At 38.1% G+C, this 12,146-nt stretch overlaps 1 protein-coding gene across 1 annotated transcript; it reads left to right on the top strand.

Moving 5' to 3' along the window:
- Positions 1–9,627: 9,627 nt before the first annotated feature.
- Positions 9,628–10,559, top strand: LOC116599628 (olfactory receptor 8D2-like). Its single transcript, XM_032359596.1, is given in 2 exon segments — positions 9,628–10,435; positions 10,438–10,559. Coding segments are annotated over 2 exon segments (924 nt in total). The 5' UTR covers positions 9,628–9,633.
- The last annotated feature ends 1,587 nt before the right edge of the window (positions 10,560–12,146 follow it).

The following is a 12,146-nucleotide window of genomic DNA, read 5'->3' as shown; positions in this document are numbered from 1 at the left end:
ATTGTGAATGATGTTAAATTATAGAAAGGAAAGTAACAATGGGATTTCTCCAGTAACTATATAACACTATTCTGACTCCTACAACAAATTACTCCTGCAGATGTTATTAAATGTTATCTTTCTAGTGTGAGAAAGACAGATTCATATCTGCCCTAGAGAATTCTATTTAAAAAGTAAGAGTATGCAGGAAGATTTACATATCTCTGTTAAATAAAAGAAACAAAACTTTATTTTTAAATTTTAAATAGGCACACACTTGTATTTATAATTAGTATACATTATATATTACATTATATATACCTTATATATATATATTTATATTTTAATTCTGCATGTTTTATGGGTAACTTGATGAAGTTTCTGTTGAGTAATATTCTTATATCCATGAACCATCAGGTACTTTCCTTAAATATCCATTTATGCTTCCCAAGGATGGGGGCTGACACTTTTCTGTCTACACTATGATTGTATTATAAAACTTCAAAAACAGTATCATTGTAGGCCACTAACCACAGGAGTGAAGAATTGTGAGGGAAACAAAATAGTGTCTTTCATTCTCTTTCATTTGGTTGAATAACCTCTCATTTCCAGCAATATCTCACATATGTAAGTACCTTATTATCCTTGTCAAACTTCAAAGAGCTTCATTTATTGAATTACTCTGATAGGAAATTTAAATATTGCATTTCATGCTCCCTCACCTTTTTTAGCTGATGATATTAAAAATAAATAAATTTCTTCTGAGGATTTGGAGCAATCATTTTTATGCACAGGAATTATTTTGTGTTTGTATCTATGAATTTCTTTAAAGATTATTTATGTATTTGAGAGAGAAAGAGAGGGAGAGAGGGGAAAAGCAGGAGAGGGACAAGCAGACACCACACTGAGTATGGAGCCTGATGCAGGACTTGATCTCACGACCCTGAGATCATGACCTTGGCAGAAACCAAGAGTCAGATGCTTAACCAACTGAGCCACCCAGGCACCACATATATCTATGTTTTTAATGTTTGCATTTTCTGGAGTCCTAGATAACTATGCAGTGGGAAGAATGTTTATTTGTTTTTGTTTTGTTTTGTTTTTACTTTTTTTTTTTTAAATGGCTTTCTGGAGACCTCTTTTCTTGCTGTTAAACTGTTTTTCTTGCTATGCTCAGATTTTTTAAATAGCTCTCTCATGTCTTCCTTCTACTTTTAAATTTGCTGCCTTCATTCTGACCTCATCCATGTTTGCTAAAATTATTTCTTAAGAAAAATAATGATTTGGTACTAAGAGAGGACTAGTGTGGACTGATAAGTGAGTAAACTTTAATAAATGGATATTGTGACATTTATATTAATGTCTTCAAAGTGCTTTTACTTATATTCAATTTCTTGGCAATATTGAAAAGTTTAAGTCAATAGATAAGTATCTCCAGATTATTGAAATATTACTGTATATCTGTTGCTTTCCTCTATCTATTGAGCTCCCTTGAAACCTGCCTAGTGGTCTTTGTTTACTCTGACATATCAGCAATTTTAGTCTCCAAATCAGCCAAAATACCTCTACAGTCACAAAGAGAGAGATTTGTCTTGGTTCTGACTTCTGGACAACCCTCCCTTATGGTAATAATTTCAGTATCATTGGGGATTATAGAAGAAATCTTAGTCAGTTTATGTGTGAGCCTATTAAAAAACTATGGTATCCACTAAGTGGATTTCAATCCCAAATTCTCCACCTCTCTCCAGACTCATTTTCATGGCTTCTGTGTGAATAATGAGAACACCAGACATCAGTTATATTCCCATGGATCGTTGGATAACATCAGAGCATTTATCTAGTGATGGTCAAATCTCATCACCATAGCTAACTGGGCTGCTTAGAGATGCATCCTTGCAACTATGACTCTGTTTCTCTTAGGTTATTATCTAATTTCCTGAATTCAAAAACATGGCTCTCTTCTCATGTGTTCTCAGAGATAATATTAGAATTAAGCCTTTGAATTAACACATATTGAGCAACTTTAGTATGTTGTGGAAGGCAGAGAGAGAAAAATAGACTGCCACAAGTCTCATAAATTTTTGTTTGTGATCATGGAGAATGATCACATTGCATTTTTTCATGCAAAATAAAAAGCAAACTATCACTCTGGAGTTTTTCCTCCATTGTTTGTTATTGGAAATTGGAATTTAAGGTCATATCAAGGTCTAAATATTGCAGGATTCTTTCTTGAGTATCATGAATTAAAGGAACATTTTCTACGATTCAACATGTCTCAGTGAAAAATTATCACACTTGATTCCTCAGATAATAAAAACATAAATAAGAGGGAGGAGTCAAGATGGCGGAGAAGTAGCAGGCTGAGACTATTTCAGCTAGCAGGAGATCAGCTAGATAGCTTATCTAAAGATTGCAAATACCTGAAAATCCATCGGCAGATCGAAGAGAAGAAGAACAGCAATTCTGGAAACAGAAAAACAACCACTTTCTGAAAGGTAGGACCGGCGGAGAAGTGAATCCAAAGCGACGGGAAGATAGACCCCTGCAAGCGGCGGAGCAACGGCGCACAAAATCAGGACTTTTAAAAGTCTGTTCCGCTGAGGGACATCGCTCCAGAGGCTAAACCGGGGCAAAGCCCACGCGGGGTTAGCGTGGCCTCAGGTCCCGCAGGGTCACAGAAGGATCGGGGGTGTCTGAGTGTCGCAGAGCTTGCGGGTATTGGAATAGGAAAGCCGGCTACAGAGACAGAGCCGACAGTAAGCTCACAGCTCGGTGTTACCTTGAACCGGTCGCAGGCTCGGTGAGCTCAGAGCGCGGCCTGAGGTCAGGCAGACGGGAGTAACTGGGCGCTGTTCTCTGTTCTCTGAGGGTGCACTGAGGAGTGGGGCCCTGGGCTCTCGGCTCCTCCGGGCCGGAGACCAGGAGGCCACCATTTGTATTCCCCATCCTCCGGAACTCTACGGAAAGCACTCAGAGAACAAAAGCTCCTGAAAGCAAACTCGAGCGGATTACTCACCCCGGCCCCTGATAAGGGCGGTGCAATTCCGCCTGGGACAAAGACACTTGAGAATCACTACACCAGGCCCCTCCCCCAGAAGATCAACAAGAAATCCAGCCGAGACCAAGTTCACCTACCAAGGAGTGCGGTTTCAATACCAAGGAGAGCAGCAGAATTCCAGAGGAGGAGAAAGCAAAGCACGGAACTCATGGCTTTTTCCCTGTGATTTTTTTTTAGTCTTGCAGTTAATTTAATTTTTTTCTTATTCATTTTTTGTTTTTTTTTTCCTCGCCTTCTGGTTAAATTATTTTTTTTTAACTTTTACCTTTTTCTTTTTTAACGTTTTTTAACTAGTTTATCTAATATATATATATTTTTTCTTTTTTATATTTTTCTTATTTGTTTTCTTTTTTTTAAATTCTTTTCTTTTCTTTTTTTTCCTTTTTTCTTTTTTTCTTCTTTCTTCCTTTTTGAACCTCTTTTTATCCCCTTTCTCCCCCCTCACGATTTGGGATCTCTTCTAATTTGGTTAAAGCATTTTTTCCTGGGGTTGTTGCCACCCTTTTAGTATTTTACTTGCTCCTTCATATACTCTTATCTGGACAAAATGACAAGACGGAAAAATTCAACACAAAAAAAAGAGCAAGAGGCAGTACCGAAGGCTAGGGACCTAATCAATACAGACATTGGTAATATGTCAGATCTAGAGTTCAGAATGACAATTCTCAAGGTTCTAGCCGGGCTCGAAAAAGGCATGGAAGATATTAGAGAAACCCTCTCGAGAGATATAAAAGCCCTTTCTGGAGAAATAAAAGAACTAAAATCTAAACAAGTTGAAATAAAAAAAGCTATTAATGAGGTGCAATCAAAAATGGAGGCTCTCACTGCTAGGATAAATGAGGCAGAAGAAAGAATTAGTGATATAGAAGACCAAATGACAGAGAATAAAGAAGCTGAGCAAAAGAGGGACAAACAGCTACTGGACCACGAGGGGAGAATTCGAGAGATAAGTGACACCATAAGACGAAACAACATTAGAATAATTGGGATTCCAGAAGAAGAAGAAAGAGAGAGGGGAGCAGAAGGTATACTGGAGAGAATTATTGGGGAGAATTTCCCCAATATGGCAAAGGGAACGAGCATCAAAATTCAGGAGGTTCAGAGAACGCCCCTCAAAATCAATAGGAATAGGCCCACACCCCGTCACCTAATAGTAAAATTTACAAGTCTCAGTGACAAAGAGAAAATCCTGAAAGCAGCCCGGGAAAAGAAGTCTGTAACATACAATGGTAAAAATATTAGATTGGCAGCTGACTTATCCACAGAGACCTGGCAGGCCAGAAAGAGCTGGCATGATATTTTCAGAGCACTAAATGAGAAAAACATGCAGCCAAGAATACTATATCCAGCTAGGCTATCATTGAAAATAGAAGGAGAGATTAAAAGCTTCCAGGACAAACAAAAACTGAAAGAATTTGCAAATACCAAACCAGCTCTACAGGAAATCTTGAAAGGGGTCCTCTAAGCAAAGAGAGAGCCTACAAGTGGTAGATCAGAAAGGAACGGAGACCATATACAGTAACAGTCACCTTACAGGCAATACAATGGCACTAAATTCATATCTCTCAATAGTTACCCTGAATGTTAATGGGCTAAATGCCCCTGTCAAAAGACACAGGGTATCAGAATGGATTAAAAAAAAAAAACCATCTATATGTTGCCTCCAAGAAACTCATTTTAAGCCCGAAGACACCTCCAGATTTAAAGTGAGGGGGTGGAAAAGAATTTACCATGCTAATGGACATCAGAAGAAAGCAGGAATGGCAATTCTTATATCAGATCAATTAGATTTTAAGCCAAAGACTATAATAAGAGATGAGGAAGGACACTATATCATACTCAAAGGGTCTGTCCAACAAGAAGATTTAACAATTTTAAATATCTATGCCCCCAACGTGGGAGCAGCCAACTATATAAACCAATTAATAAGAAAATCAAAGAAACACATCAACAATAATACAATAATAGTAGGGGACTTTAACACTCCCCTCACTGAAATGGACAGATCATCCAAGCAAAAGATCAGCAAGGAAATAAAGGCCTTAAACGACACACTGGACCAGAAGGACATCACAGATATATTCAGAACATTTCATCCCAAAGCAACAGAATACACATTCTTCTCTAGTGCACATGGAACATTCTCCAGAATAGATCACATCCTCGGTCCTAAATCAAGACTCAACCGGTATCAAAAGATTGGGATCATTCCCTGCATATTTTCAGACCACAATACTCTAAAGCTAGAACTCAACCACAAAAGGAAGTTTGGAAAGAACCCAAATACATGGAGACTAAACAGCATCCTTCTAAAGAATGAATGGGTCAACCGGAAAATTAAAGAAGAATTGAAGAAAATCATGGAAACAAATGATAATGAAAATACAACGGTTCAAAATCTGTGGGACACAACAAAGGCAGTCCTGAGAGGAAAATATATAACGGTTCAAGCCTTTCTCAAGAAACAAGAAAGGTCTCAGGTACACAACCTAACCCTCCACCTAAAGGAGCTGGAGAAAGAACAAGAAAGAAACCCTAAGCCCAGCAGAAGAAGAGAAATCATAAAGATCAGAGCAGAAATCAATGAAATAGAAACCAAAAAAACAATAGAACAAATCAACGAAACTAGGCGTTGGTTCTTTGAAAGAATTAATAAAATTGATAAACCCCTGGCCCGACTTATCAAAAAGAAAAGTGAAAGGACCCAAATAAATAAAATCATGAATGAAAGAGGAGAGATCACAACTAACACCAAAGAAATACAAACTATTATAAGAACATACTATGAGCAACTCTACGCCAATAAATTTGACAATCTGGAAGAAATGGATGCATTCCTAGAAAGATATAAACTATCACAAATGAACCAGGAAGAAATAGAAAGCCTGAACAGACCCATAACCAGTAAGGAGATTGAAACAGTCATTAAAAATCTCCAAACAAACAAAAGCCCAGGGCCAGACGGCTTCCCGGGGGAATTCTACCAAACATTTAAAGAAGAAATAATTCCTATTCTCCTGAAACTGTTCCAAAAAATAGAAATGGAAGGAAAACTTCCAAACTCATTTTATGAGGCCAGCATCACCTTCATCCCAAAACCAGACAAGGATCCCATCAAAAAAGAGAGCTATAGACCAATATCCTTGATGAACACAGATGCGAAAATACTCAACAAAATACTAGCCAATAGGATTCAACAGTACATTAAAAGGATTATGCACCACGACCAAGTGGGATTTATTCCAGGGCTGCAAGGTTGATTCAACATCCGCAAATCAGTCAATGTGATACAACACATCAATAAAAGAAAGAACAAGAACCATATGATACTCTCGATAGATGCTGAAAAAGTATTTGACAAGGTACAGCATCCCTTCCTGATCAAAACTCTTCAAAGTGTAGGGATAGAGGGCACATACCTCAATATCATCAAAGCCATCTAAGAAAAACCCACCGCAAATATCATTCTCAATGGAGAAGAACTGAAAACTTTTCCGCTAAGGTCAGGAACACGGCAGGGATGTCCATTATCACCACTGCTATTCAACATAGTACTAGAGGTCCTAGCCTCAGCAATCATACAACAAAAGGAAATTAAAGGCATCCAAATCAGCAAAGAAGAAGTCAAATTATCACTCTTCGCAGATGATATGATACTATATGTGAAAAACCCAAAAGACTCCACTCCAAAACTGCTAGAACTTATACAGGAATTCAATAAAGTGTCAGGATATAAAATCAATGCACAGAAATCAGTTGCATTTCTCTACACCAACAGCAAGACAGAAGAAAGAGAAATTAAGGAGTCAATCCCATTCACAATTGCACCCCAAACCATAAGATACCTAGGAATAAACCTAACCAAAGAGGCACAGAATCTATACTCAGAAAACTATAAAGTACTCATGAAAGAAATTGAGGAAGACACAAAGAAATGGAAAAATGTTCCATGCTCCTGGATTGGAAGAATAAATATTGTGAAAATGTCTATGCTACCTAAAGCAATCTACACATTTAATGCAATTCCTATCAAAGTACCATCCATCTTTTTCAAAGAAATGGAACAAATAATTCTAAAATTTATATGGAACCAGAAAAGACCTCAAATAGCCAAAGGGATATTGAAAATGAAAGCCAAAGTTGGTGGCATCACAATTCCGGACTTCAAGCTCTATTACAAAGCTGTCATCATCAAGACAGCATGGTACTGGCACAAAAACAGACACATAGATCAATGGAACAGAATAGAGAGCCCAGAAATAGACCCTCAACTCTATGGTCAACTCATCTTCGACAAAGCAGGAAAGAATGTCCAATGGAAAAAAGACAGCCTCTTCAATAAATGGTGCTGGGAAAATTGGACAGCCACATGCAGAAAAATGAAATTGGACCATTTCCTTACACCACACACAAAAATAGACTCAAAATGGATGAAGGACCTCAATGTGAGAAAGGAATCCATCAAAATCCTTGAGGAGAACACAGGCAGCAACCTCTTTGACCTCAGCCGCAGCAACATCTTCCTAGGAACAACGCCAAAGGCAAGGGAAGCAAGGGCAAAAATGAACTATTGGGATTTCATCAAGATCAAAAGCTTTTGCACAGCAAAGGAAACCGTTAACAAAATCAAAAGACAACTGACAGAATGGGAGAAGATATTTGCAAACGACATATCAGATAAAGGATTAGTGTCCAGAATCTATAAAGAACTTAGCAAACTCAACACCCAAAGAACAAATAATCCAATCAAGAAATGGGCAGAGGACATGAACAGACATTTCTGCAAAGAAGACATCCAGATGGCCAACAGACACATGAAAAAGTGCTCCATATCTCTCGGCCTCAGGGAAATACAAATCAAAACCACAATGAGATATCACCTCACACCAGTCAGAATGGCTAAAATCAACAAGTCAGGAAATGACAGATGCTGGCGAGGATGCGGAGAAAGGGGAACCCTCCTACACTGTTGGTGGGAATGCAAGCTGGTGCAGCCACTCTGGAAAACAGCATGGAGGTTCCTCAAAATGTTGAAAATAGAACTGCCCTATGACCCAGCAATTGCACTATTGGGTATTTACCCTAAAGATACAAACGTAGTGATCCAAAGAGGCACATGCACCCGAATGTTTATAGCAGCAAGGTCCACAATAGCCAAACTATGGAAAGAACCTAGATGTCCATCAACAGATGAATGGATCAAGAAGATATGGTATATATACACAATGGAATACTATGCAGCCATCAAAAGAAATGAAATCTTGCCATATGCGACAACATGGATGGAACTAGAACGTATCATGCTTAGCGAAATAAGTCAAGCAGAGAAAGACAACTATCATATGATCTCCCTGATATGAGGAAGTGGTGATGCAACATGGGGGCTTAATTGAGTAGGAGAAGAATAAATGAAACAAGAAGGGATTGGGAGGGAGACAAACCATAAGTGACTCTTAATCTCACAAAACAAACTGAGGGTTGCTGGGGGGAGGGGGTTTGGGAGAAGGGGGTGGGATTATGGACATTGGGGAGGGTATGTGCTTTGGTGAGTGCTGTGAAGTGTGTAAACCTGGTGATTCACAGACCTGTACCCCTGGGGATAAAAATATATGTTTATAAAAAATAAAAAATTAAAAAAGAAAAAATAAATAAAAACATAAATAATAAAAACATAACAAGTAAAGCAGGAAATCCTTTTCCCTGAATCCTCTGCTTGGGCTTTAGGGAAAACTAAGTCAGGGAAGGAGCAATTGTCCTGTTCTGAGCTATAGCTTTTAGAGAAAGGTCAATGAGAGTTTAGCCTCTAGTAATGGACAACAGGGAAGAATTAGGAGGGAAGCTGCACTTTGTTGATTGTTCAGGACCTACATGTGAGCGCCAATCTTACTTCTCTGCTGTTTCTTGAAAAAGAAAGGTTTAAAATATACTTTAAGTATAGTCTTTAGCCCCACATTTTTGTCAACCTCATCTACATTGAAAGGACATCCTGGCCCACCGAAGTTTTCCATGCATTGGACAGAGTGGGAGAATCAGGGTCTGAACTGATTAAAGTAATTTCTATAATTTTGCCTTTTGTATTCATCATCTCTTTATAAAAAGCCTTTTACATTTCTGAGTTCTCAGTTTTAGAGAATATTCATTATGTCAACTCCTATAGGTGAGTTGAAAAATTGAAACAGACTACTTTTAGATCACCAGAGCTAGACTCAAAATAAGATGGAAATAAGACTGAAAGTTCTGTTGATCTATGCCCAGAGAAGGAGGATGAACAATCTTCTTTGAATGATATTAATGAAAAACTAATTAGGTTTTTAAAGTATGTGCTTTCTTTGAAAGTGAGGTAGATTGGGGCTTAAGCCTAGGAGCAAAATAAAAGGCTTCTGACTTAGGACATTTGAGAGTGTTAGGTAGAAACAAGGCTCTGGGTTATACTTGTGGTCTTTGTCCTCAATCTTTTAAATACCTGGAAAAGATCAAGTCATGAGACTGGTGAGGAATGGAACCAATCAAAACGTAGCATGTCATTCTGATTTGGGAATCAGAAAAAAACTAATACACCTATTTTCTCTTATTTCTTTCTACAGATTATATCTTGTATGGCTACTTTCAATCATTCCTCCATGACTGAGTTTATCCTTGAAGGGTTAACAAAACACCCAGAGCTTCAACTTCCTCTATTCCTACTGTTCCTTGGAGTGTATGTGGTCACAGTGGTGGAGAACCTGGGCATGATTTTCTTAATTGCTATCAGTTCTCAACTTCATTCTCTAATGTATTATTTTCTCAGTCATTTGTCATTCATTGATCTCTGCTACTCCTCTGTCATTACCCCAAACATGCTGGTGAACTTCGTATCAGAGAAGAATATTGCCTTCTTTGTGGCATGCATGACTCAGCTTTATTTCTTCCTTATTTTTATAATTGCAGAAGGCTACCTTCTGACTGCCATGGCATATGACCGTTATGTAGCCATCTGTAGCCCACTGCTTTACAATATTATCATGTCCCATAAGATCTGCTCCATAATGATGGCTGTGGTATATTCACTGGGGTTGTCTGGGGCTACAGTCCATACTACCCGCATGTCAGTGTTGTCCTTCTGTGGATCTCATGTAGTCAGTCATTATTTTTGTGATATTCTCCCCTTGTTGACTCTCTCTTGCTCCAGCACCCACATCAATGAGATACTGTTGTTTATTATTGGAGGGCTTAATACCTTAGCACCTACACTGGCTATACTCATCTCTTATGCTTTCATTCTTTTGAGTATTCTCCATATTTGCTCTACTGAGGGACGGTCCAAAGCCTTTGGTACTTGTAGCTCCCATTTCATAACAGTGGGTATCTTTTTTGGGTCTATCACATTCATGTATTTCAAACCCCCTTCTAGCAATACTATGGACAGGAGAAGGTGTCCTCAGTGTTCTACACCACAGTGATCCCCATGCTGAATCCCATGATCTACAGCCTGAGGAACAATGATGTGAAGAATGCAATGAGAAAGTTGGTTGATGGAAGGTAGTCATGTTGACAAAGGGCATTTTCAGAGGGAGCAAGAGAAAAATGAACCAGATGAAATGCTGTCAAAGGCTCCATGTAATTTTTTTCTCTCTTCCAGAGATAAAATTCACCATTATTTTTAAAACATGCATTCTATACTTGAGAATGATTGAGAAATTTTTAGAGATTACCAAACAATAGAATTTTCTGATACTCAATCTTTGGAAATTTTATGTTTATTAGAGGAACAAATGTTGGCAGAAGAGGGAAGACCAATCAACATAAATAGAATATCTGAGGATATTAATTATTAATATTATATTAAATTAATATCAAATTTGAAAGTGTTTAATAACTAGAGAGTGAGTTAGGGGTTGCGTTTGAAGAAGGATGATGTTAATTGATTAAAAATTCCTAGAGGGCAGGAGAAGAGGTGTATTTGTTTATATATTAATTTATTACAGATGAACATAGGGAAAGGGAAAGAAAAATAAAATATGATGAAAACAGAGAGAGACATACCATAAGAAACTCTTAACCATAGAGAACAAAGTAAAGGTTAATGGAGGGGCAGAGAGTGGAGAGATAGGGTAACTGGATGATAGGCATTAAGGAGGATAGTTCATGTAATGACTACTGGTGTTATATGCAACTGATGAGTCACTAAATTTTACCTCTGAAACTAATCGTACACTGTACATTAATTAAATTGAATTTAAATAAAATTTTTATAAAAAAGAGTATACCTTATACAAACAAGATAAAATTAACTTTTTAACCTATATTGACTCTATTGTCATCAAAAATCTTAATTCTCTGCAATTAACCGGTTTCTCCCTACTCTATTCATTTTTTTAAGTTTTCTTTTTTTAATTAAATTTATTTATTTTCAGCATAACAGTATTCATTATTTTTTCACCGCACCCAGTGCTCCATGCAATCCGTGCCCTCTATAATACCCACCACCTGGTACCCCAACCTCCCACCCCCCCCGCCACTTCAAACCCCTCAGATTGTTTTTCAGAGCCCATAGTCTCTCATGATTCACCTCCCCTTCCAATTTCCCCCAACTCCCTTCTCCTCTCTAACTCCCCATGTCCTCCATGCTATTTGTTATGCTCCACAAATAAGTGAAACCACATGATAATTGACTCTCTCTCCTTGACTTATTTCACTCAGCATAATCTCTTCTAGTCCCATCCATGTTGCTACAAAGGTTGGGTATTCATCCTTTCTGACGGAGGCATAATACTCCATAGTGTGTATGCACTACATTTTCCTTATCCATTCATCCATTGAAGGGCATCTTGGTTCTTTCCATAGTTTGGCGACCGTGGCCATTGCTGCTATAAACATTGGGGTACAGATGACCCTTCTTTTCACTACATCTGCATCTTTGGAGTAAATACCCAGGAGTGCAATTGCAGGGTCATAGGGAAGTTCTATTTTTAATTTCTTGAGGAATCTCCACACTGTTGTCCAAAGAGGCTGCACCAACCTGCATTCCCACCAACAGTGTAAGAGGGTTCCCCTTTCTCCACATCCCCTCCAACACATGTTGTTTCCTGTCTTGGTAATTTTGGCCATTCTAACTGATGTAAGGTGATAT

The sequence above is a fragment of the Mustela erminea genome, chromosome 9, assembly GCF_009829155.1.
Source record: "Mustela erminea isolate mMusErm1 chromosome 9, mMusErm1.Pri, whole genome shotgun sequence".
NCBI lineage: Eukaryota > Metazoa > Chordata > Mammalia > Carnivora > Mustelidae > Mustela > Mustela erminea.
Note: the sequence above shows the minus strand (reverse complement) of the source record. Positions and strands in the feature narration are given on the sequence as shown.